Below are 22,934 nucleotides of genomic sequence, written 5' to 3' on the forward strand. Positions count from 1 at the left end.
CTTGGTATTCTGCTGAGGCTTCACTGGTTACAGGTCCTTGGTATTCTGCTGAGGCTTCACTGGTTGCAGGTCCTTGGTATTCTGCTGAGGCTTCACTGGTTACAGGTCCTTGGTATTCTGCTGAGGCTTCACTGGTTACAGGTCCTTGGTATTCTGCTGAGGCTTCACTGGTTGCAGGTCCTTGGTATTCTGCTGAGGCTTCGCTGGTTGCAGGTCCTTGGTATTCTGCTGAGACTTCACTGGTTACAGATCATTGGCAATTTTCACAAAGTTCAGTCACTTGTAGCTTATCTTCAGTGGATAGCATAGCTTGGTTTCTCTTAGCACCTCTGTGTCAAATACTGCAGCCACTAGATATGGGTTAGCAAAAATAATCAAAATTTTTGTCAAGGCAAACAAAATTTAGGAAAGAAAATCTTTTGGTAATGGAGCTGTACAGTGTAGAATCAAGCTAGGCAAAAACCCATGACTGAGCAGGTATACAGGGTTGGGATGTGTCCACTCGGGGCACTATATGTAGGCCTCCTGGTGGTAAAAGAGTTGCCTCTTTTAGCAGAAAATTGTGCTCTACAGCCTGTATATGCAGTTTTTAATAATCAATTATTGTTTGTTATAATATCAAATGTTCTACTTCTTTAATTTGTTAATGCATTTGTTTTAATGTAATTTGTGTTATGAGCATAGTTCAGCACATTTCATTCAGTAACTAATCAACAAAACCTAGTAACCTGAAATTCTATTTGACAAACAATCAAGCACTTCAACTCAAATTTTTTGGGGGGGTTTCATGTTCCATATTACCCAAATTCCTATTTGGGTTAAAATGTAAAAAGAAGAAAGTTAAAGAATCTTGAAAGTAAATTTATATGGATTACTCGAAGATTCGATTTACCAGAATCTGAATGCCTTCAAATTGATCTAGATAAAATAAGTGCTTAGAGTGCCATGTGGCACATAGAATTTAATATGAATAACTGCCATGTTATGGAATGTGAAACCAGAGAAAATAAACCACACACAACTTAAAAATTATGTGGAAAGGAAATAAAGAACTCAAACAAAGAAATAGATTTTGGGGTGGTTTTGGATATTAGACTATCACCAGAAGGAACACACAAAGATCATTGTGCGAGGAGCATATGCATTGATTACCAACTTCAGAATCGCTTTTAATTATATGGATGGTGAAATACTAAAGAAACTGTTCATGACTTTTGTGAGACCAAAATTGAAATATGCAGCAGTTGTATAGTACCCAAATCTGAAGCAGCACATCAATTAACTGGAAAAGATGCAAAGGTATGCTACAAAATGGCTTCCGGAACTGAAAAACACGAGTTATGAGGAGAGACTAGAGGCGTTAAATATGCCAAAGCTAGAAGATAGAAGAAAAAGAGGTGATATGATCACCACTTGCAAAATAATAATGGGAATTGATCAAATTGACAAAGGAATTCCTAAAACCAGCAACCTCAAGTACAAGAGGTCATAGAGTCAAGCTAAGGAAACAAAGGTGCCAAAAATATATTAGAAAGTTTTCTTTTGCAATCAGGACGGTAAACAGTTGGAAAAGATTTAGTGAGAAAGCTGTAGAGGACAAAACCGCCAGTAGTTTCAAAAGTGTTATATGACAAAGAGTACTGGGAAGACGGGACACCACGAGCGTAGCTCTCATCCTGTAACTACACCTATGTAATTAAGCTTGGGTAATTACCTGTGTGCATTGGGAGTTAAGGAATCAGGAAGAGCTACTGCATAAAGAAGTCAAGCTGTACTGAACTGCAATTAGGAGAGAAAAGTTTGAGCATTCAATATGCCTATGATCATCTGGATTTCAAACTGGCCCATTAATTTGATAATACACACTGGTGTATATACCAAAGAATATATACTGTGTGTATTACACATTTAGGACTTTAAAATGTACTCACCTAGTTGTACTTGCCTAGTACAACTAGGCCAGTTTGGTACTGTCACTTGTGCAACTATTGGTTTTGGTACTGTAGTGTATGTAATGTATTAAATTGTTAAAATACTTGCATGTCAGTTAGGTCCTAAGTAATCACGAGTTATCATCTTTTAGCTTGTTCTAAACATCGCGTGCAGAGTCTTGCCTGTTTCTTCATGTAATTGCAAGTAACTTATCTCTGCTCTCTTAATAAACTACTAAAAGAAAAACTGCATCCTATTACATTTTGCTTTATTACTGCTCTTGCTACTTAGTTTGTGAACTGTTTTATTCCATAGATGTTTATGTCCGATAAAGACACTCCTTAAGCACAAATACCAGTCCTTGATACTGCCGTTACAGCATGCTGACCAAAACTTGCACCTCAAGCTTGAAATAAGGATGCACTGACCTCCAAATCTTGAATGCACTTTCCTTCCCTTACTTGCTGAATGTCATTGGATAATGTGGTTTATCACCAAGGAACCTACTGAGGCTGATGGGCATCTTAACTTGAGAATAAGGTCACAACAACCTTACTTCAGCTAAACTTATCATGCACTATTCATCCCACACCATCTGACCTGTGATGACATGCTCTACACTATGGGGTAAGTTTATGCTGTAACATTAATCTTTGGCTTCATTTCTACAAAAATGTGTGTACTCAGAACACAACTTGATTAAGATTTAGGTTTTTTGCACAAAGCCACTTACAATGGGCTACATGTTCATTTTGATCTTGATTTGTGCCTCATCTCCTGCAAAAGCATTCACAGCTTTTTATGTACCAGTAGTTTCACACTGCTTGCTCATGTATTGTATTTTGCATCAACATGGGATAGACGTGTTTGCTACCCGAGTCACACTGTCATCGTGTTTTTTTGAAAACCTTATACTATATCACTGCTGGTTATGGGATGATAACTGTTGGCACCAAGTTACCTGTGGTGGGCTAATTTGTTTACTGATTGTAGTCTCTCAAAATGAGATTGCAGGAATCTCATGACCATGAAAAGGAGATGCCAGGATGCCATCCTTTTGGGTCACTTTATATACTATGGGAAGGTGTATGTGCTCTCTGCGTTAGATCACACCCCAGCCTTAATTTAAGGTTTCAGTAAATATGTTGTCATTTTGTCTTGTATAACTACATGCACCATATGATTCGAGGTTACATCCTATGACAGTAAATAAGAGAACACCATAATCTCCAAAGGTACATATTCATTTTCATCCCATTTCATTTTTAATTTTGGTTAATAAACATACAGTATGTTGTAATCTGTTGGAAATTGAAAATATATGCTATCATAATAAAATATATATTATTTTATTATTATTTAATTTTTATATACAGTATTTAATTCTATATACAGTATCTTATTGTGATGTTATAAACCTCTGTTCTGGACTAATTTATTTTGAAGACAGCTGATGAAGCTAGGGGGCGCTGCAGGGTTGGAGACGTGTGTGGCTGACTGTCTGGTTATTGGTCTGTGTCTATAGTTCACTTCACTGATACTAATTATATAGTTATGGGATGCAGTTAGTGTTGCTTAAGATGATGCTAACTATTTTTTGTCATTGATAAGGAAACTGGCTAATTAATAAGCTGTTGACTTGCATTAAAAGGCTAGAGAATGGTGGTTAGTTATTCCATTGTGGTGTCAATGTGGTGGCTGTGTTGGGCTGTGTGTGTGTGTGTGTTAGTGATTATCAAATTATAATTGTTTAAAAATGGGGAAAGTTCAAATGTTAGATGAAAATGCAAGAGCATCAGATATTGAATAAACATGGAGCCTAAATAAATGTTCAGAAGTGTTGGTTAGATAAGATTTGACACACATTATCTATGGTTTATACAGAGCTATTCATATGCCATTACTCTCTGCACCTCTTTGAGGGGGCCAGGTTCTGGCTCGTGGTCCCCGGTAGGCAACAAGAACTCTGCAACTGATGACTTAGAGTAGTGTGGCACTTAATCAGTTAGCTAGCTTCAGGGAGCCTCTGGGGCTCGCCCAGAAACTGGCATTTCATTACATTCCATGCTGGTTCTATTTCCATTTAGAATTTGCTTCTCTTGGGTAGATTTTACGTTGCCACGTTTTGTGTGATATTATTTTTATGTAGAAAAGTTTTATTTTGTTATTGCTAAACTATTTCAGTATCAGCAGCATCATCCATCATTCATCAGTTATCAATATCCTTTTCTCCATTGTCAGAAGGAGGGAAAGGTATTTCAGAAAAGTGAGGTAAATGCATACAGAGTGGTTCAGGGCCATGCATGGTGCAATCCTCCTCCCCTCCTTATTCATTTTGCTCTTCCTCTTACTGCTTTTGTTTCTCCTCCTCTTGCTTCTCCTTTTATCTCTCCTCTTTCCAACTTACTGTACACACTTCACCACGTTCCCATCAACATGTTCGACACACCAATACTACACTAAGAAACTCCTTGGTCTAAAGAGTCAGGGGCCAGATTCACAAAGCAGTTATGCAAGTACTTACGAACGTCTACATCTTTCCTCAGTCTTTGATGGCTTTGGTTACATTTGTTAAACAGTTTACAAGCATGAAAACTTCCCAATCAACTGTTTTTATTGTTATAAACAGCCTCCTGGTGCTTTGGAGCTCATTAACTGTTAAATAATTGTAAACAAAGCCACCAAAGATTGAGAAAAGATGTACAGGTTCGTGAGTACTTGTGTAACTGCTTTGTGAATCTGGCCCCAGACATCCATCTTGAGGCTGGTGTATACAGTATTTAGTTGTCAGTTTTAAAGCCTGATACCATGTACAGGCAGATTTAGAGGTACATAGATTAGAAGATTTTTTAATTTTAGTTATTCTTGTAAAAGTTATTCCCCTGTGTCTTATTCAGATCTTACTTGACACTCAATTTTTCAATGTAATAATATTCAGACTTTGCACAATATTTCCAGTGCCACTTTACAAATGAGTAGAAATATTACATTTCTAGACAACTTATTAGTCATGGCCTTTCTTTCCTGACAATAGTTATTATGGTTAAATGAAATTAGACAAAAATGCCATGTATACATTTCCCAGTTTATAATATTTTTATATCTTTCTGCTATTGCCAGGAATTAGTGGACTCTCTGGTTAATGGTAATGTAGATCCATCTGTGAAGAGACAGAGAGTTGATGGTACCCCATCTTGGCTTGCTCACTTGTCAGGATCAACTGATCCAGTTTCAGTCAAGCTACTTTGTGGTGCTGATCTCCTGGAGTCTTTTGCTAAACCGGGCCTCTGGAAAGATGAGGATGTAAGTTTTGTACTGTCCAGTATCTGATGATTGAAGTTGGTTTATATAAGTTTCCATCTTTGAGAGCTTCATACAAAATATTTTGTTGGCAGTTCTTGTATCAGTATTCTTTTAATAGTTAAAAAATGTTAATGTTATCTATTTCAGATTGAGGCTTTGGTTGGAAAGTTTGGTCTTGTTGTCATTACCCGGGAAGGAAGCAATCCATACAAATTTATCTACGAGTCTGATGTTTTGACTCGACACCAGGTATGCTTGTGCTACCCTCTTGTTTATTTTTAGAAACCTGGTTCTGTGTGTTGCAAACGATGTTCCATCACACAATCACTTATGCAGGATTGCTCTAAACTTTTCACTAACTGCATGTCTTCCCATTAATCATGCATGAATTCTTACTATACTTGTATAGCATTCTTGGGATAGGGGTGCAAAAACAAATGGAAGCATTATTAACCTTGGTGATAGGAAGCTTGTACTTAGGCTTTTTGAGGTCCTTCTAGGAAAACTACTAATTTTCCAAAGGCTGCAACCCACATCAGTTGCCTAACCAGGTACCTATTTACTGCTAGGTGAACAGAGGCATCAGGTGAAAATAACATGTTCCCAACCATTTCTGTCTTGCCTGTGGATTGAATGTGGATCCTTGATTATGAGTCATAGACATCCGACTAGTGAGTACAGGGTACAGTGAATGATGATGGATTGGTAAATAATGATGAATTGGATTTATAAATAGAGTAGTGAATATTGCTGATTTTTTTTTTAGTGAGTATTGATGAATTGAATTAATGAGTAATGATGATAGATTTGTGAGGGGAAATGAATAATGAAGACCAGGCAGCAATGTATGAAAACATTTTCAAGGATGCTTGTTGTATTCTGCATCTTTGAATAGAGAACAGGGATACATGATGTTGGAACGTGATTTCTGGTAGGGCCTTGGTGGCTCCCTGAAGCCATCTTACTGAAATGGCGTACCCTACTGAGTCACATCAGCCATAGAGTCCTGCATGGCCTACTGGGGATCAGAACCCAAAACATGGGTCTTCTCACAGATGAACAAGGATCAGGGAATTGCTATGATCATCCATGCAGTGGACTGTTTTGATTTGCCTATCTTTCTGGGCACCTTCCTTGGTGGTGGCAAAGATGATAACCCTTACGTGTAAAGTGATCATAGTCTTTATTCTAGGTTGTCTGCAATATCATTATATTGCATAGTTATTGCATCATTATATTGATAGTTATTATTCAGACTATCAGCCAGCTTGGTGTCTACCCTCGGGGACCTATGATGTTCGAAATGTTTGCTGCATTGGATGTTGCATTTTCTATCACGTTGTGGGCTGATAATTGGGCTCGGTGGTTTTAGACGTCTAACAGAATACTAGTGTCTCATTATTTGGTCATGTTCCTGATCCCAATTTGGCTTGTGTTGCCCAGGATTAGGTTTTTCATCCCAGGGTCTTATCTCATGAGTGTCATTGCTGCTCTCCTTCTCCCTGGTAAGTCCTGTTTTCCATCTTCTTCATTGTTAAATAGCTGTAGGGAGTCACAAAGGAACTCTCCAGAAACCCAGCACTGAATGTAATGAAGTGCCTCGGTGGCTCTCTGATTTCCTCCTCTCCTTCTAGTTGAGTTGGTTCATGGTCTATAAACTCCAGACTGAGTCAAGATGGTCCAGAAGCTAGGAGTTTCTGGGGTGCTGCCATACAATGGAAATGGAAAGATAAGCAGGGATAATGGGAAATACTGTACACTGAATTGGGAAAGGGAGTAACTTATAAAGAGGAAACAAAGAGTTGCAGTATAGTCATAAGGAATGTCAGGTTGGAGATGAGTGGCAACATTCCAGGAAGTGCTGTGGTTGGGGGGGTTTGATCTCATTTCTGAGTAAATCATTTGCAGTCATTTGGCTTTTTCAGTGTTTCATTTATTATGAACCTTGCATAGTTCATAGTGCTTTGCTAACTTTCTGTACATTTTCTCAGTAAGGATGATTGTAGCAAATCCTTGCTCCCTGAACCTCTGTGAGGATGAGGGGCTAGGCACTGGTTCTGGTCCCCCAGTGGACAATTCAGGACTCCTATGGCTGATATGACTCGGTAGAGGGAGCCATCTCGGCGAGATAGGGCCTCGGTGGCTCCTTCACCCTATCAGAAAGAGTAATTTCATTTCAGTCATTGCTGGGTTTTTTAAAATTGCCCTAAAATTTTCCATATTGAGACCATTAGATTTATGACAAAAAACTCCTTAGAAACTGCACTTTTCTGAGGGGAGTCCCTGTGGCTCCCTGGAGCTGTCACACTGATGTGTGTTATATTAGTGCTAAAAAAAATGGTAGCTAGTAACAGTTGATTGACAGTAGAGAGGCGGGCCGAAAGAGCAAAGCTCAACCCCCGCAAGCACAACTAGGTGAATACAGTAGAAACACCACTAAGGCACACAATGGGCACTGAAATCTGAGGCCAGAGTTAATGTCTGCTCCAGACCACATCAGTTAACGAACTGAATGGCTTGGGTAGCCAGTAGCCAGTGCTGGGGGTCCGGGGATCCCCCCTCTCCCTCCTGAGGGGAGTTACCAAGTGGGTGTTTTTGTTATGCCTACCTTTCTGGGTACTAACCCCCAGTCGATGGCAGACATGGAATGCTTCCAACCACATTGGGGGTTTCTATAGGCCATTGCTCCCTTTGCCTCTCTGAGGGGGGGGGGGGGCAGGTTCTGGCTAGTGGTGTCCGGTAGGCTGAACTCCAATTGATTGATGCTCTAGACTAATATAACTAATATAACACATATCAGCGTCATAGCTCCAGGGAGCCTCTGGGGCTCACCCAGAAAATGGCGTTTCATTACATTCAACGCTGGTTTTTTCCATCATATTGAATCATGTCAGTAATAGATTTGTTGCTATATTTGCATAATTTTTTTAATATTCCAGCGAAACATCCACATTGTGACCGAATGGATTGCAAATGAAGTGAGCTCAACAAAGGTTCGAAGAGCCCTTAGGCGAGGAGATAGTGTGAAATATTTAGTTCAAGACTCTGTCATTGATTATATCTACAAGAATGCCCTCTACAACACACACAACAAGTGAGTATGGCTGCACATAGGCTTATATATGTTACTCTTGTATACATGTTACTCTTGTATACATGTTACTCTTGTACAGTATATAGTCTATATTGTAGGGAGTCTTTAATTATGTCTATAATACGACAAGTTTTTTTTCACACTTTCCTGCCTTTTACAGTATATTTTATTTACATTTTTTGGGAATGGGATTATCAAACTTTCTTTGCTTTGAAGCATGATGGTTTTTAATATATAAAATAATTGGCAAGCTCAATATTGATTTAAGTATTTACAGATCTTTTAATTGCAGATCTTTTAGAAATTGTTAAAGGCTAACTTGTCTTATTAATTAGAATTACTTGTAATGTAAATAAGGGAAAAGGGATGTACCATGTGAAAGACTGGGCCGGGGATCCATCATCAGAGGCACCACTGAATAAAGGGCTTGGCAGGGTTGGAGAAAAAGGTGATTCCCTCTCCATAATAAATGATGGTTGATCAGTTATTTCCCTGTACAAATTAAAATCATTACCTAAGCAGCCAGTCATAACTCGGAGCATATTCTAGGTTGGTAGCTACAACTGACTTTCAAAAAGTGAGGGAAATAATGATACCGTATCAACAATAAAGTTGTATGAATTTTAGCTGTTACCTGTACACATGGTGGTTACTGGTTTGATATCTTTAGAACTTACTGTGTAAAACGATATAGATTTTTAGCAAATTACCTTCTCTTGAATACGGTTGGGGTTTTCCACCATAGTAACAATTGGTTTGGCTTGTGATCTTCAGATATTTAATTTTCTTCAAGCAGTTAGTTGTTTTAATGCATTTATACTTTCAAGTGGGGGTTTATTCTCACTCTTGGATTGATCTTGAATCCCTTGGCCTCCTCTTGCCTCGTAGAGTGTCATATTCTGGCCCTGGCATCCTGTATGTAACGGCAAGTGTCAGGCCTGGTAAAACTTTCTAAGGCTTGGTTCGTCCAGTGCACACCTTCTTGAGCTACTCAGTAGACGCTCCCAGATAATGCATGGACAAACTATAAGGACTTGGCTGCAAAGATAAATGGGGATGCACCTAAGTGGGATACAAATGAGTACACCATAATCAGGAGGGTCGCAAAGCAGCAATTTGTAAAAATATTGCAATAGTAGCCAAGGACCAACCTAAGCTGTTGCATTCCCATATATGGAGAAAAAGAATAATACAAAACTATGTAATAAGAGTGGGAGGAACACTCTTGAAGAATGACAAAAAGTGTACAGTACTTAGCAAGGGATTCCAAGTTGTCTACAAATCATAACCAGAATAGTATCCAAGAAGAGGTGATAACAGATGGCCAGAAGCAACACTAGATAAAGTCAAAGTTACTGTAGAAGAGATAAGGACACCTGGAGGAAGTAGCTGTAGTAAAAGCAGGAGAATAGGATAAAGTATCATCATTGTTATTGAAGGAGACTATAGGGATTGTGTATTGCCCATTAACTAGAGGCTTCAACATAACACTAGAGTTTGAAGAGCTCCTTGAAATCTGGCAAAAGATGAATGTAGCTCCAATATTCAAGAAAGAGGATAAACATGAAGCACTAAAGCAGACGATGAGTGTCAATAACGTGGCTGAAGATAACATGACCAAACTACACGACAGTGTGAAAAAATGACTACATTTCGGTGCATCCTGAACCATTATGAAGTCGTGTAATGACTCAATAATGGTTTAGAACACACCGAAACATTGTCGCTTCTTCACTTTCTGATGTGTGGTTTGGTCATCATGAAGCACTAAACTATAGACCAGGGTCACTAATGTGCATCACATGCTAAATTATTAAAAAAAAATCAAGAACTGAGTAGTGGAACACACGGAACAACAATAATTCAGAGAGGGAAGATCACACCTCACAAACTTGATTGAATTCCTTGAGTGGGTCTCTAAAATAAGTCAAGAATTGGTAGGCTACATCTTCCTAGACTACCAGAAGGCTTTTGAAATAGATTCTCACAAGACATATTCAAGATGGAAAGATAAGCAGGGATAATGGGAAATACTGTACACTGAATTGGGAAAGGGAGTAACTTATAAAGAGGAAACAGAGTTACAGTATAGTCATAAGGAATGTCAGGTTGGAGATGAGTGGAAAATGGGGTTTTGCATGGCCGTCCAATGACTGCTGCTCTTTCTACTTTAAGCAATTGAGTCCTAGAGATGTATGGATATTCTCATGTCTTGTATGGATAGTTGGCAAGCGGAATACATTGAAGGAAAATGTTGTCGACACCACTTGAGTCCAGAGCCTTGAGAGAAAATATGGCAGGAATTTAGCCATTGAAAGAGATAATTATTGCTCCATTACCACTACCATCTCCACTGCCATTACCCCATCACCACAATTACTGCCACCACCTTCACAATTACCACAACCTATACAGTACCTCCTTCACTTTGTATTAGCCTGTAAGCATTGCTTCCCCAGTACTCGTTACACACACTGGCAATGTGTTTGCCTGATAATCTTCATCGCTGATGAATAAAACGTATCTAGTTCATTTACATTAAAAACTTACAAATTTCCCCCCCTGTTATTCTCATTGATATTTCATTAAGGAAATGTCATCCAGTTTAGGCTACTTGTACAGTACTATCATTATATTTATATAGTTATTCATAGTAGTCATAAAAAAAGAGAGCAAATCTGATACACAAAATTTACAAATGAAAGGATCAGGGTCTGACTGGTGGGCTGGAGGTTCTTCGTGCCTGTTATAAGAAACACCTGCCATTATTATTTTAAGTCACTAAACAAACTTAGATACATATAACAATTTCATCGTGGCAGTGTTTGCAATTGGTTGGCATATAAAGTTTGCTTCTTTTATATAAATCTGCCTTTTAATTCTGGAAGTAGAATAAACTTCTACTTCTGAAAGTACAGTAACTCACATTTTAGTACAGTATAATAATAATAATATAGTGAATTGTGAAAAGCAGTGAGTAAGCCTCACAGCTGCTCTACCTATGCTGTAATATTTTAGTGTGAGTGATTCATCATGGTCTCCATTGATGTCCTCTTCTGTGTAGACACCTAGTATTAAAGAAAGTGAGTTGTCTCCTCAGGTCAGCAAAGGGTTCAAGCCTCATATCAGTAGAGAAGAGAAGGAGCACCAGCATCTTGAAGACACACAGTATAATTCCATGGCATAGATATAGACAGTGCCACATAATATAGATTTTCGTGGATTCAGTGCTAAGGTAGCCTGGACTAGCTATCTGTATATTTGTCTTAATTTTTGTACCCTTATGTAATTTTCTGTGAGCTTATTCCAAGTCATAGTCATTCCTGCTTTCTCAACTTCAGGATTAAGCAACAGCATTGAATTGCTTCCCAAATTCTTTTTATTTGTCATGGTCTCAATGGTCATTAATTTCAAAGGCTGTATGTTCTCTATGCATAACCTCACATTTTGTCATAACCTTTCATAGATTCTAGAGAAATGTAGAGATAATTTTGCAAGATTAAACATTTGATGATTATTTTATTTTGAACATCTAATTTTCCTTGATATGGAAAGAGAATTCTTTTAAATAATTTTTTTCAGAGCTAACTATTTTAGTTGATACTGTCAAAATACACATCATCATAACACATCATCTGTAGCCGAGTGTGAAAATTAAATTAATGTGAGGTTAAGGTGGGAATGTTGGGCAATGTCATGAGAGGGGAGGGGGAGGAGTGAAGGTGGAGGACCAAGCTGTGTCATGAGGGAGGGGGGGGAAGGGAGTGAAGGTGGAGGACCAAGCTGTGTCATGAGGGAGGGGGGAGGGAGGATCAAGCTGATACATATAGGTGTAATTTGAGGTGTATCTCTGACGAAGAGATGCACCTCAAATTCCAGTTAGACTGTTCCTGGTACTTAGATTTAAATTATTAGTTTCACATGATTATTAAGTTCAATCATAGACAAGAATGGTTGTAGTAAGTTGGAGCTTGCCCCTGTGCCTATGTGGAAAGGAGAATTGGGTGAAAACTGGAGCTGTGAGAAACTTTGCTATTACCCAATTCTGATTCTTTTTCCCTGGTGATGGCACAGTGGCTTACATGTGGGAGGGGAGGGGGGGGGGGGTAACTCCATACTCCAATTTGAATAATGCTGATACTCTAGATTCCAAAATAAAATGTGTATCGTGTTACTTTTGAAAGACATCCCATGGTCGGCCGAGCGAACAGCGCGCTGCACTTGTGATCCTGTGGTCCCGGGCTCGATCCCTGGCGCCGGCGAGAAACAATGGGCAGAGTTTCTTTCACCCTATGCCCCTGTTACCTAGCAGTAAAATAGGTACCTGGGTGTTAGTCAGCTGTCACGGGCTGCTTCCTGGGGTTGGAGGCCTGGTCGAGGACCGGGCCGCGGGGACACTATAGCCCCGAAATCATCTCAAGATAACCTCAAGTTGGTTGTCGACTACCTGTTGAAGATTCCGAGGGTTAATGTCCCCCCATGGCCCAGTCACTAATCAGGTCTCCTAGTTGCTGGTCTGATCCACCAGGTTGTTTGATGCAGCTGTGAGCAGCCTGACATGAGTCACAACCTGGTTGATTAGGTATTTTTTGTAGATTTTTTTTCTACAGCATTGCAGCATTTTTTTTTTAGCACAATACTAAAGTACAGAATAACAATGTGTAGATTAGAAAAATGTAGATTTCTGTACAGGTATCATAATTTTTGTAAGTATAGAATTTGTGATGATTAAGCATCATCCTATGACATCAATTTTGTTACTGATCACATGTATTCACCAGTTTTCTCTTTTGTGCATGCTTTCTTCTGGGACTCTTCAGCAGTAAGTATTTCTATACCCCATTTATGCTAACACCCTCCCCTAATCTCGACACTGATGTTCTTCTCCCGCCTCCCAACTTTACGCTTCATCAAGGGCATACTCGTTCTCGGAATACATTACTTGCTAGTCGTCAGCACCCTATAAGGAAGAGCAGCATTTTCAGCGATATGGATGACACATCCCCTGGTGACTCGGTGGACGACCCTCCTGTTGTTCCAACTCACTCGGCACCAGTAAAGAGCTATCCTGGGGTGGCTATACCTGTGCTGCAGAGGCCCCACAAGGAGGTAGGTCCTGAGGCCATAGACAGAAAAATAGCCAAGGCAGAGGCTATGGATAGTAGGCCAGCGGACCCTTTTGAGAAGCCAAGACCAACCCCTAGTAAATTTTTTAGCGAATGTTTCCCCTCTCAAGAAAAGAGTAAAGTTTCTGAATTGCACCATATGAATTCTTCCCATAGTTTAGATGAACTAGAATTGTCAACTTTGACTGTTGACTATTTACAAGATAAATTGCCTGTGGCATCAGCCCCTCAGTCACGAGGGCCCTCACCATCTGGATGTAAGCCTACACTTGTTAAATCTTTCTCAACCTCACCTAGGGATGGCCCAGTTAAAAGTGACCCCATACCTATACCTAGGAAAGCATTCACCTCTCATAGCAGGTCTAAGTCCAGTGGGGCTTTAAAACCAGAAAAGGCTTTTGAGTTGGCTCAGTCTGCAAGGGATGACATTTCTCTCTTGCAAAGAGAAGCTAGTTTCATGCCTCATGGAAGCTCAAATATATATGAACTTCTTTCAAAAAAGACTCATATATCTCCAAGTCACACAGAAATGTGTTTAACTTATGTACCAAAGAAAACTGAAGTACCATCTTCATGGGATAGATCACGAAGCCACAGGCATGGTGAACATTTGTTTACGTCTAGATCTCTAGAACGACCCTCGACTCCTAAGCATAATAAGCATCTTTCATCAATTCATAAAGTATCCTCACTCCCCCTTCAACAGACTCGAGATAGATCTCCAAGTCCTGTACGTAGCCAAAATCATTGGAGACTAGAGCGTCAGTATGCACAATTTGCTAGAGATAACACGTGTGATTTGAAAGATGTAGAATTAGGACATCTTCGTAGAACATTAACACATGAAGAGGAAATCAATCTCATTTTATCAGGTGACTCTAAATACCTTACAAAAATGAAATCCCCAGAAAGTTTTACACCCCCTGAAATTTCGGATATTGATGGCTTATTATTAAATGATAATGAGTATGAAATGAAGTTTTGACTTTCAGGTTTGATTATCTTTGCTTGCCTTTTAGTGATCACTCTCTATGTTTTAGGATTCTACTATTGGGTCACTCACCTCTTAGCTTCGGTTGAGCATGTCAGTGTCGTAAAAGATTTAAAAACAAGTTGAAAATTAAAGTTTTAGGTGTTAGTGGAACAGTTATTTATTAGTCATTATTTTAGCATCACTGATGCTTTGAACAAATATTTCAGGATCTTGGATTTTTCACAGGTTTGTATGCATATGTAACTAAGCTTATGTGATTAGTTGTTTTAACTGTGAAAGAATTGTATTTAACTAATAATTACCCCCGGTAACAGTATTTATTGAAAATGGCATTTATAAAATTCTTGGTTAGATAGATCATGTACAATCAAATTACTTGTAATGTTGAAAAAACAGTGCTTTGCCTTGGTTACTCACTTCCAGGAGAGGGCTAAGGAATAATATATTTCTTATAGAATTAAGCTTATTTATACACTTATACAAATTCAGTGTCCCTTTGCCTACAGTACTTTTGATGAGTTGTGCATTAAATTTGTCGTGCAGAAATAATAAGCTTGGCAGAGTTGATTATTTTGACCCAGATTTCTTTCGTGCTATTACTGTCAAAATAATTTATAGCTTTAACATTTTGCATGATACGTTCACATGTTAGTAGAAAATGGTTGTGATTGTGGTACAATAGATTGCTTTTCTGTGGGGAGTCCCTTCGGCTCCCTTGAGCCATCAGGCTAATGTGCGATATATTAGACTGGGGTATTAGTATATGGAGTTTGACCTACCTGGGACCATGAGCCAGAACCTGGCCCCTTCAGAGAGGTTGCAGGAAGCAATGGCCCTGGAAAACCCCCGTGTAGTTGGGGTTTTCCTTATCTGCCATTGACTAGGGTTAGGCACCCAAAAAAGGTAGGCATAACAAAACAAACCCCACATGGTAAGAAAAGTCCCCCCCAAAAAATGAATAGTGAGGTAGAACTCCCTCCAATCTCATGGAAACAAGCAAACGAGCAAACGTCACACTCCACTGCTGCGCCGCTCATCCGCGCATCCCTCCTCTCCCTGAGAGGGAAAGAGGAGAACCTCGGATCTTCCCGCACCGGCCACCCAGCACTTCAGTTGATTAGCAAATGTGGTCCAGGGTGGATGTCTTCTCTGGGCTCAATTTCAATGGGCGGGGTTTTACCTTCGTGGCAACCTCTGCAGTGTTGTTGTGTGTGGTGTCCACGTGTCCTCATCAGTGCTGGGGCTGGATGCGCTTAGGGGCTTCCTTTCCTAGGCACCCTGTGAGTACTGCCCTTGCCTATTAGGGTTCCCTTCCTTGGTGTATTCAGGAAACCATTTCCATTGGGGTTTTTGCTGCTTGGCATTTACCCCACCCTTGGGGCCAGCTAGGGGGTTTTGTGGTCTTTGTTTGGCCTTGGGTTGTGAATGGCATCCTGCTGGTTGGGGCATCAAGGTGTTGTGCAGCCTGCCAACCTATGCAGCAGCCAGTTCCTGTTTCCTCTGGGGATGTTGTACTTTTGCAGGATTTTTCTTTTTGTTTTTTTTGCCTGGTGGGGGTCTGCCTGATATGGCTATAGTTAAATTTTTATTATTTTGGTGGCCCTCTGCTAGGCCCCCGTGATTGTACACATTGCAGGGGCTTCAGCATTTTGATTTTCACCCTTGTTAGCTTTGGGTCTTAACCAGTTAGCAACACCTTGCCTGGGCTTCCTGTAGCAGTCAGTCTTCGGGCTCTGGAAAACTGTCGGGGCTTGGTGGACCTATAGAGGCGTTTTCCGAGTTCCAGCCCACCTTGTGCGGGTATGAAGGTTGTTGTGTGCCCTTGTCTCAGGGTGACAGTCACCACTTTTACAAATTTTACACCCAGCCGGGTGCCTGTATGGTGTCCCTGGACCTCAAGGACGCGTATTGGTACGTTCCTATTCATCCACGGTTCAGGGACTGGTTAGGTTTCGTGGTGGGTTGCCAGGCTCAGGCTTACTGCTTTCATTGCCTTCCTTTTGGCTTGAATCTGGCACCTCGCGTATTCACGCGTCTTACCCAGGTCATGGTGACTCGTCTGCACTTGCTAGGGGTTCGGGTCTTGGCCTACCTCGACGACTGGCTGGTGTGGGCTCCTAGTCGGTCTGCTTGTCTGCTCGCTATGGGTGTGGTTCTTTCCTAGCATGCCTGTTTCGGGTTCCTGGTGTACTGGAGGAAGTTCCATCTGGTAATGTCCCAGGTTCGGACCTGGCTGGGTCTTGTTTGGGACTCGTTTTCGTGAAGTTTCGGACTCGCGAAGTTTGTTGCATTGGCTGCCGTGTTTGGCATCGTGTCTTAGGCTGATATTCGTGCGCAGGGATTTTGGAGGTCGAACAGGGTCCTGGCTGCCCATTATTTGGTTAACATTCCTGCTCCTCGGCGTTCCTGTGTTGCTTTGGGTCGCAGGATGCAGCCAGTTGTCTTGACTTCGCATCAAGTTTGTGGCGGCGGGTATGTTTCTCTTTTCATTATCTTTGGTTATGTAGCTTGATGGAGCAGAAGGAGTTCCCCACAGAAAACCAGCGTTGAATGTAATGAAATGCCATTTTCGGGATGAGCCCCGGAGGCTCTCTGGCAACCCTCCCTCGCTCCGGTCGGCGGTTTTTCACGTTGTTTGATGCTTAGCTTCGGAACTAGAGTGCTGAGTAGCCGGCACGGGGAGGTCCGGGGCTCCCACCTCCCCCTCTCGGAGAGGGGGGACGAGCAGTGCAGCAGTGGAGTGTGATGTTTGCTTGTTTCCTTGTTTCCTTGGGATTGGAGGGAGTTCTTCTCTCTATTTGGTTTTTCTTTGTACTTTTCTTAGCATGTGAGGTTTGTTTTGCTATGCCTACCTTTCTGGGTGCCTAACTCTGGTCGATGGCAGATAAGGAAAAACCCCCCAACTACGGGGGTTTTTAGGGCCATTGCTCCCTGTAACCTCTCTGAGTGGCAGATCCTTGGTAGGTCGAACTCCGTAGACTAATGTCCTGGTTTAATATATCACACATTAGCCCGATAGCTCCAGGGAGCCTCCGGGGCTCGCCCAGAAAATGGTGTTTCATTACATTCAGCGCTAGTTTTTTATATACTTCTCTGCCTTACAAATTATTTTTTCTTTCTTTAGGCATCTTTTTAATTCATTCTCTTTTATTATTTTTAATTTGAAACTGAAGTATTACTGTGTGTCTTCCATGCAAATATAAGGAGTAGGTGATGCATGTACATGCACGTACATTTACCTTTACGTATACACAAATCGCACACAAATTATCTTCAATGAAGTTGTTCAGAATTTTGTTGGGGTTCAAAGGCCAATTAAATATTTTATTGACTTTCTTCTCTGCATATAGTTGACTGCTGAGTTTCTCAGCATACCTACCACAGCTATCATAGATTAAATTTCTTTTCATGTATCCTAATAAAATATCTTTTTAGCATATAATTAAAGGTGTGGTTGTTATAATTCTTGCTTTATACTGTACTGTTTATTTTTACTTAGGTGTTCGTTCTTAAGTTTTTGGTCGTCGCTCTTTAAAATGAATTTTTCCTTTGTACTTGATGAAAGCCTTTACCTTAAAGTATTCTCTCAGCAAAACTCAAATGATTAATTTGAATTTCAGTTACCTGATGGGCTCTTTTTTTTTTTTCTTTACAAGTATGGTATTCTCTTTGGAAAATATATTAGCCATTGACAGGTATCAACCATCAATAATATCAGTTACCAATACCATAGTAATATTATTGATATTATTCCAATTCAAGTACAGCATTCCATATACCAGTTACTTTTCAATTTACCAACCTTTATTTATGGTTTTTAGACAACTTTACAATCCTCTATATACAGTAATAATATTCACCCTTACCGTTTGCTTGGGTAATTGGTACCAGATCCCTTATTACATATTTGCTTGATACATTACATAAGCATGTCTTCCATCAGTAATAAGTATCTAGCTCTTACTTTTCAGTCCCTCCTTTTCCTACAATATATATTTTTTCTAGTTCGAATCTGTGGTCTTATGATTTCCACAACTCTGGTCCATGTTGTAAAAAGTCTTCCAAATCTTGAGAAAATCAGTTGGAGCAGTGTGGGGGATTTGAACCAGCATCCTGGTGAAAATCAGATATGCACCTTAACCCACCAAGCCCAGGTTAGGACAAGAGCTGGGGGCCTCCAGACTTCCTTAGTGGACTCTACGAGTCCTAGGATGAATACCTTTTGTCATGTCATGACCTAGTGAGTTAACACTTGCATCTGGTATTCACCAGGACTCGGGATCAAATTCCTGCACCGCTCCAACTAGTTTTCTTATTGATATTTCACACCAGATTTATTTGTGTTCTTCCAAGTCCTATTTTCATGTCTATAATGATTGAGATTCTCTCTGTAAAACCAGAATGTTAATAGCAGTTTTCCATGATTCAATCTCCAGTATATAAGAACCAGTCTTCCACTTTTTATTATTTGTCTCCAATGCAACACTGTACTGTACTTAGTTTTTGTAATAAAAAGACTCGATATACAATACTAGATATTCAGTATTGCTATGAACAACTGTTGTTGATGGTTGGTGCAAAAATAGTATGACGTGAACACAAAAGTCCCATTAATATTATTACATTTTTACTTGTGCAGAATTATATCCACAAAACTGATTCTGAGGGCTTTCATATAAGATTAATCCTTAAAAATGATCTTGTATGTCTTTGTGCTTGCAAGTGAATTTGGTACTTGCTTTACGTTTATGCTTTTCTTATTGTTACACCTTGCATCTTGTTGAAATACTGGTTAAGTTATAATATTGATGCAATATTACTCTTGTTACTTGACACATCACTTCATACTTTCCACAGTACATGACATTTACATATCCCATCTTTGCAAACTTTGTTAGAAAATGTTAAGTTTACGAACACTGACAATCGATTGAATATATTTGCATTTTTGGTAACATTTGAAAAGGTAAGTTCATCATAGGACTTGGCTCATTTTTTCTTTAAGGAAATACCAGTCTTCCTCATCAACTACAAAATATAATACGGTGTACTAAAACCACGCTGCATTTGAAAGAGTACAGAATTTATAGTTATAAAAAGCTATTTTACTGAACAAAATATAGCGTATATGTTATAATTTCAAATGGCTTATATGGAATTTTGTATTATTGAAATAGACAAACAAAAATTTTGCTATAACTGATTGCTTCCCTCTTAGAAAGTCATAATGGTATCACACCAAGAAAAATGCACTCAAAAACAAATTTGCCTAAAATTTGTACACAGTACAGTGCAACTCTGGTAAAATGGAGTGATTCATGTTACATCCAGTACATTGCGGGAGAAAATTTTGTTGCTCATGACCTTGGTAATTTTTATTGCAACAGTCAAGATCTTCACTACTTTTCCTAAGTTTGTTTTTTAAACAAATAAATGTTTAAAAACATTTATGTTTTTATTAGTGCAAATGATGGAATATACTCTTGTTCATGTTGTAATATCAATATAAGTAAAACAAATAAAATTTGTTTTAGGTAATATATTTTGTTGATTCATGTACTGTAATAGTTTTTGGCACAGTTTTTGGCCGTGTGTTTGTGAGAGCTCTGGTGAGCCAGACACAACCATGCTTGGCATTAACGCTTTAAGTTTTCTGCCATTGTACCAGAGATGTTGACTGAACGGTTCGTGTTTAATGCATGAACAAGTGGAATCCGTTACAGCGGTGGTCACTTTATTGCTCCGTGTCACAGACCTGTCTTTAGTCTGGTGAAGGAAAGCATAATAAATAATATTCTCGTAATGGAATTTACTCAAATTTGAAGAAAATCAAATATGTTTTTCTTATTTTTATTTCTGTCTTGTATTGTACTGTTGTAAATATTTATGACGTCAGAGGATATAAATTAAGGCGTATTGGTCACAAAGTGGGAAATTGGAAAGAAACAACTTGGGCAGTAAATTAAAATAATTTTAACCATAATCAAATATGTTAATATTATTTTAAGGTCACATGAATTATGATCATTTTTGTTAAAAATGTGTGTACAGTATTTGAAGAAAAGTTTAAATTACATTTTTTAAATGATTGAAACCAAAAGAAATATTCAAATTACATTACAAAGAAGTTACTTGGAATAATTTGTTGAAGTACAGTATAATGGAGTAGAAGTCATAAGCTGTATATGTAATGTTGTGATGAAAGCTCTCTCACAGCTTGACACTGGAGCTACATTAGTTCTATTGCATATTGGATTCAGTTTTCATTCTACTGTGTATGATCTTTAAGGTTATTATGTAGTGAAGCCAAAAGTACATAACATTATTCATTTAAATACTAATAAAGAGAATTTGTTAAAGATTGGACAAACTTCATCATTTTCTGTAGTTCATTATAATAAGAAATGTGATTGGTACAGAATCTCTTTATATTGAATCTTAAATGATAGCAGGTTGCAGGTACTACTTATTTGTTATCTTGGCAATGCTTAAATACTGTAAGTAGTACAAGATTTTAAATTTGTCTGGATTAGCTTGTGATAGCAGAGCTAACAAGATGGTACAATAGCTAAATGTATTATAATATGCAGTAGAATGATATAAATACTATAATTTGTTTCAAGTTCAAATAGTGCTTTGGCTGTAATTTTATTATAAACTATTATTTTATTATGGAAAAGTAACCAAGAAAGTTATAATGGTGGCAGGATTGTGATCTGAATAATGGTGTAGAAAATAGTTTCTGAATACAATAAGCCTTCACAACTTCATTAGGCCATATTTCTGCAACATTCACAAAGCAGAAAGTTCTCGTAATCTTGCTATTATACTTACTGGGAAAATTTGCTTGGATCTACAGCTCATGCCATTTGCACAAATAATTATATATACTATTTCATAATTTTTGTTTTGACAATAATTTGTTATATAAGTAAATACTGTATCATTATAAGGTAATAAATAATATAATGCATGTGACAGAAATGGCGGAGAGAGGTTGGAGTGTATACCTACAGTATTATAAATAGCAGCACAGCAGCTGGACGAGACCCTCAGTGTGACAAAACTGCTAAACTCTCAAGTGGGCTTACTAATCATTTAATATTTAATATTTGTATTCATTATGTTACAAAGATTAAAATGATAGAGAAGCATATTCCAGTGAAGTGAGCTGTGAAACTGTATCCGGTCCAGTCGAGATCTTTTATATTAGAGAAGCTGGCCAAGAGTTGCTCGGTAATGATTAAGATTACCTTACATTATCTCACTAGAAGTTAACCTCCCTAGGTCATTATTATTGTTTACATTTTCATTCAATAAATTTGTTTATCCATAGATAATGATAAACAGAAGTGGACTTAGGAATGTGTAGTGCTGGAGAACCTAAGCTGTCTTTGATTGGTTGATGACATAAGAGAGGCTATAATTAGTTAATGAGCATAATGGAGGCTGTGATTGTATAGTGCAATGGTATTGTGTTGCATAACAAAACTATATAGGTACAGTACTGTAGTTTTGCTACATTCCTACATTATACTGTACCAAGAGGTGTGTGCAGTACAGTATTGAACTGTACATAAAATAAATCAAGTATTTTATTATCAATCCATCTAAATTTTTTTTATTATAGTAGAGCCGAATATTTGCACAAGTTTTTAAGACTATAGAAGGTATCTAGCAAACTTAATTTTTTGTGATTCAATGTAAAAAGCAATTTCAGAATACAAAAATCTCAACAGTGTGAGGAATGTACTGAATGATATCAAAAGAGAAATAATTTAACAGTTCAATCTGTGAATAAGTGTGTTCCATATTGAATGATAGCTGCATAGGTACTATTTCTTACAACAAGAATTTAAATTATCTGTTAGGTGTTTGGAAAATAGAATATACTGTACATTAGAATAAGATGTATACAAAATAGTTTCATAGTATATTTTTATAATAACCTGTATAGTAAATGATAGGTATCACCTGGTAAAGCTTTTGTTAGAACTTTTTCTGAGTTATCCCACTTGTTCATCTATGGGGGTAAAATTAAGACATCTTAGGGAAGCAAATTGTGCCGTCGTGCAAGGTGACATTCGAGGTTCTGTCGCTATGGAAACATTCCAATGGTTCCATAGCGACAGAACCTCGAATGTCGCTATGGAAACATTCCAATGGTTCCTTGCAGGGTTGCAGTCATACTAGGAAGCATTGCAGGGTTGCAGTCATGCTAGGAAACATTGCAGGATATCATTCAGCTAAAATGAGCTGTAGAAAACTTGGATCATTCACACTCAAAGCCTTTACAGTTCCTTGACAACCCTGAAATTGCCTAAGATCACTCCATCAAACTATTGGTTGGCTCACGAGCTAGCTATCGTGCTAGCAGATGGCAGCATCTGGTACCACAACATGGTCCCTCACATCAAGTCATCTCTCATTCAGGACTTTTTGTGTATCAGAACAACAACCAGAGAACCAGATTAAAGGTGATATT

The 22,934-nt window shown here is 38.7% G+C and overlaps 3 protein-coding genes across 11 annotated transcripts in view; 2 read left to right on the forward strand and 1 right to left on the reverse strand.

Annotated features, from left to right (window-relative positions):
- The window catches only part of LOC138349497 (uncharacterized), a 691,637-nt gene that overhangs the window by 227,621 nt on the left and 441,082 nt on the right, over window positions 1-22,934 (reverse strand). The window lies entirely within an intron of this gene.
- Window positions 1-22,934, forward strand: part of Nmnat (nicotinamide mononucleotide adenylyltransferase) — an 87,662-nt gene that overhangs the window by 13,278 nt on the left and 51,450 nt on the right. For 5 of the 9 annotated variants that reach the window (XM_045739590.2, XM_069331147.1, XM_069331149.1 and 2 more), the window contains 3 exons: window positions 5,053-5,235; window positions 5,383-5,484; window positions 8,175-8,329. In XM_045739590.2, coding sequence (XP_045595546.1) covers window positions 5,053-5,235; window positions 5,383-5,484; window positions 8,175-8,329 — 440 coding nt within the window. Of the gene's footprint in view, window positions 1-5,052; window positions 5,236-5,382; window positions 5,485-8,174; window positions 8,330-11,429; window positions 11,852-13,152; window positions 13,439-21,430; window positions 22,437-22,934 lie in introns of those variants that run through there. The other 4 variants (XM_069331143.1, XM_069331144.1, XM_069331145.1 and 1 more) reach the window with 3 other exon arrangements.
- On the forward strand, window positions 13,445-19,640 carry LOC138368605 (uncharacterized). Its single transcript, XM_069331151.1, has one exon. The coding sequence runs from the start codon at window positions 13,484-13,486 to the stop codon at window positions 14,438-14,440; it is 957 nt and encodes a 318-aa protein (XP_069187252.1). The 5' UTR covers window positions 13,445-13,483; the 3' UTR covers window positions 14,441-19,640.

Source organism: Procambarus clarkii, chromosome 25 (assembly GCF_040958095.1).
Source record: "Procambarus clarkii isolate CNS0578487 chromosome 25, FALCON_Pclarkii_2.0, whole genome shotgun sequence".
Taxonomy (NCBI): Eukaryota; Metazoa; Arthropoda; class Malacostraca; order Decapoda; family Cambaridae; genus Procambarus; species Procambarus clarkii.

Coding starts and splice junctions, on each gene's coding strand:
- LOC138368605 (XM_069331151.1), top strand. CDS start 13,484: ATGGATAGTAGGCCAGCGGACCCTTTTGAGAAGCCAAGACCAACCCCT.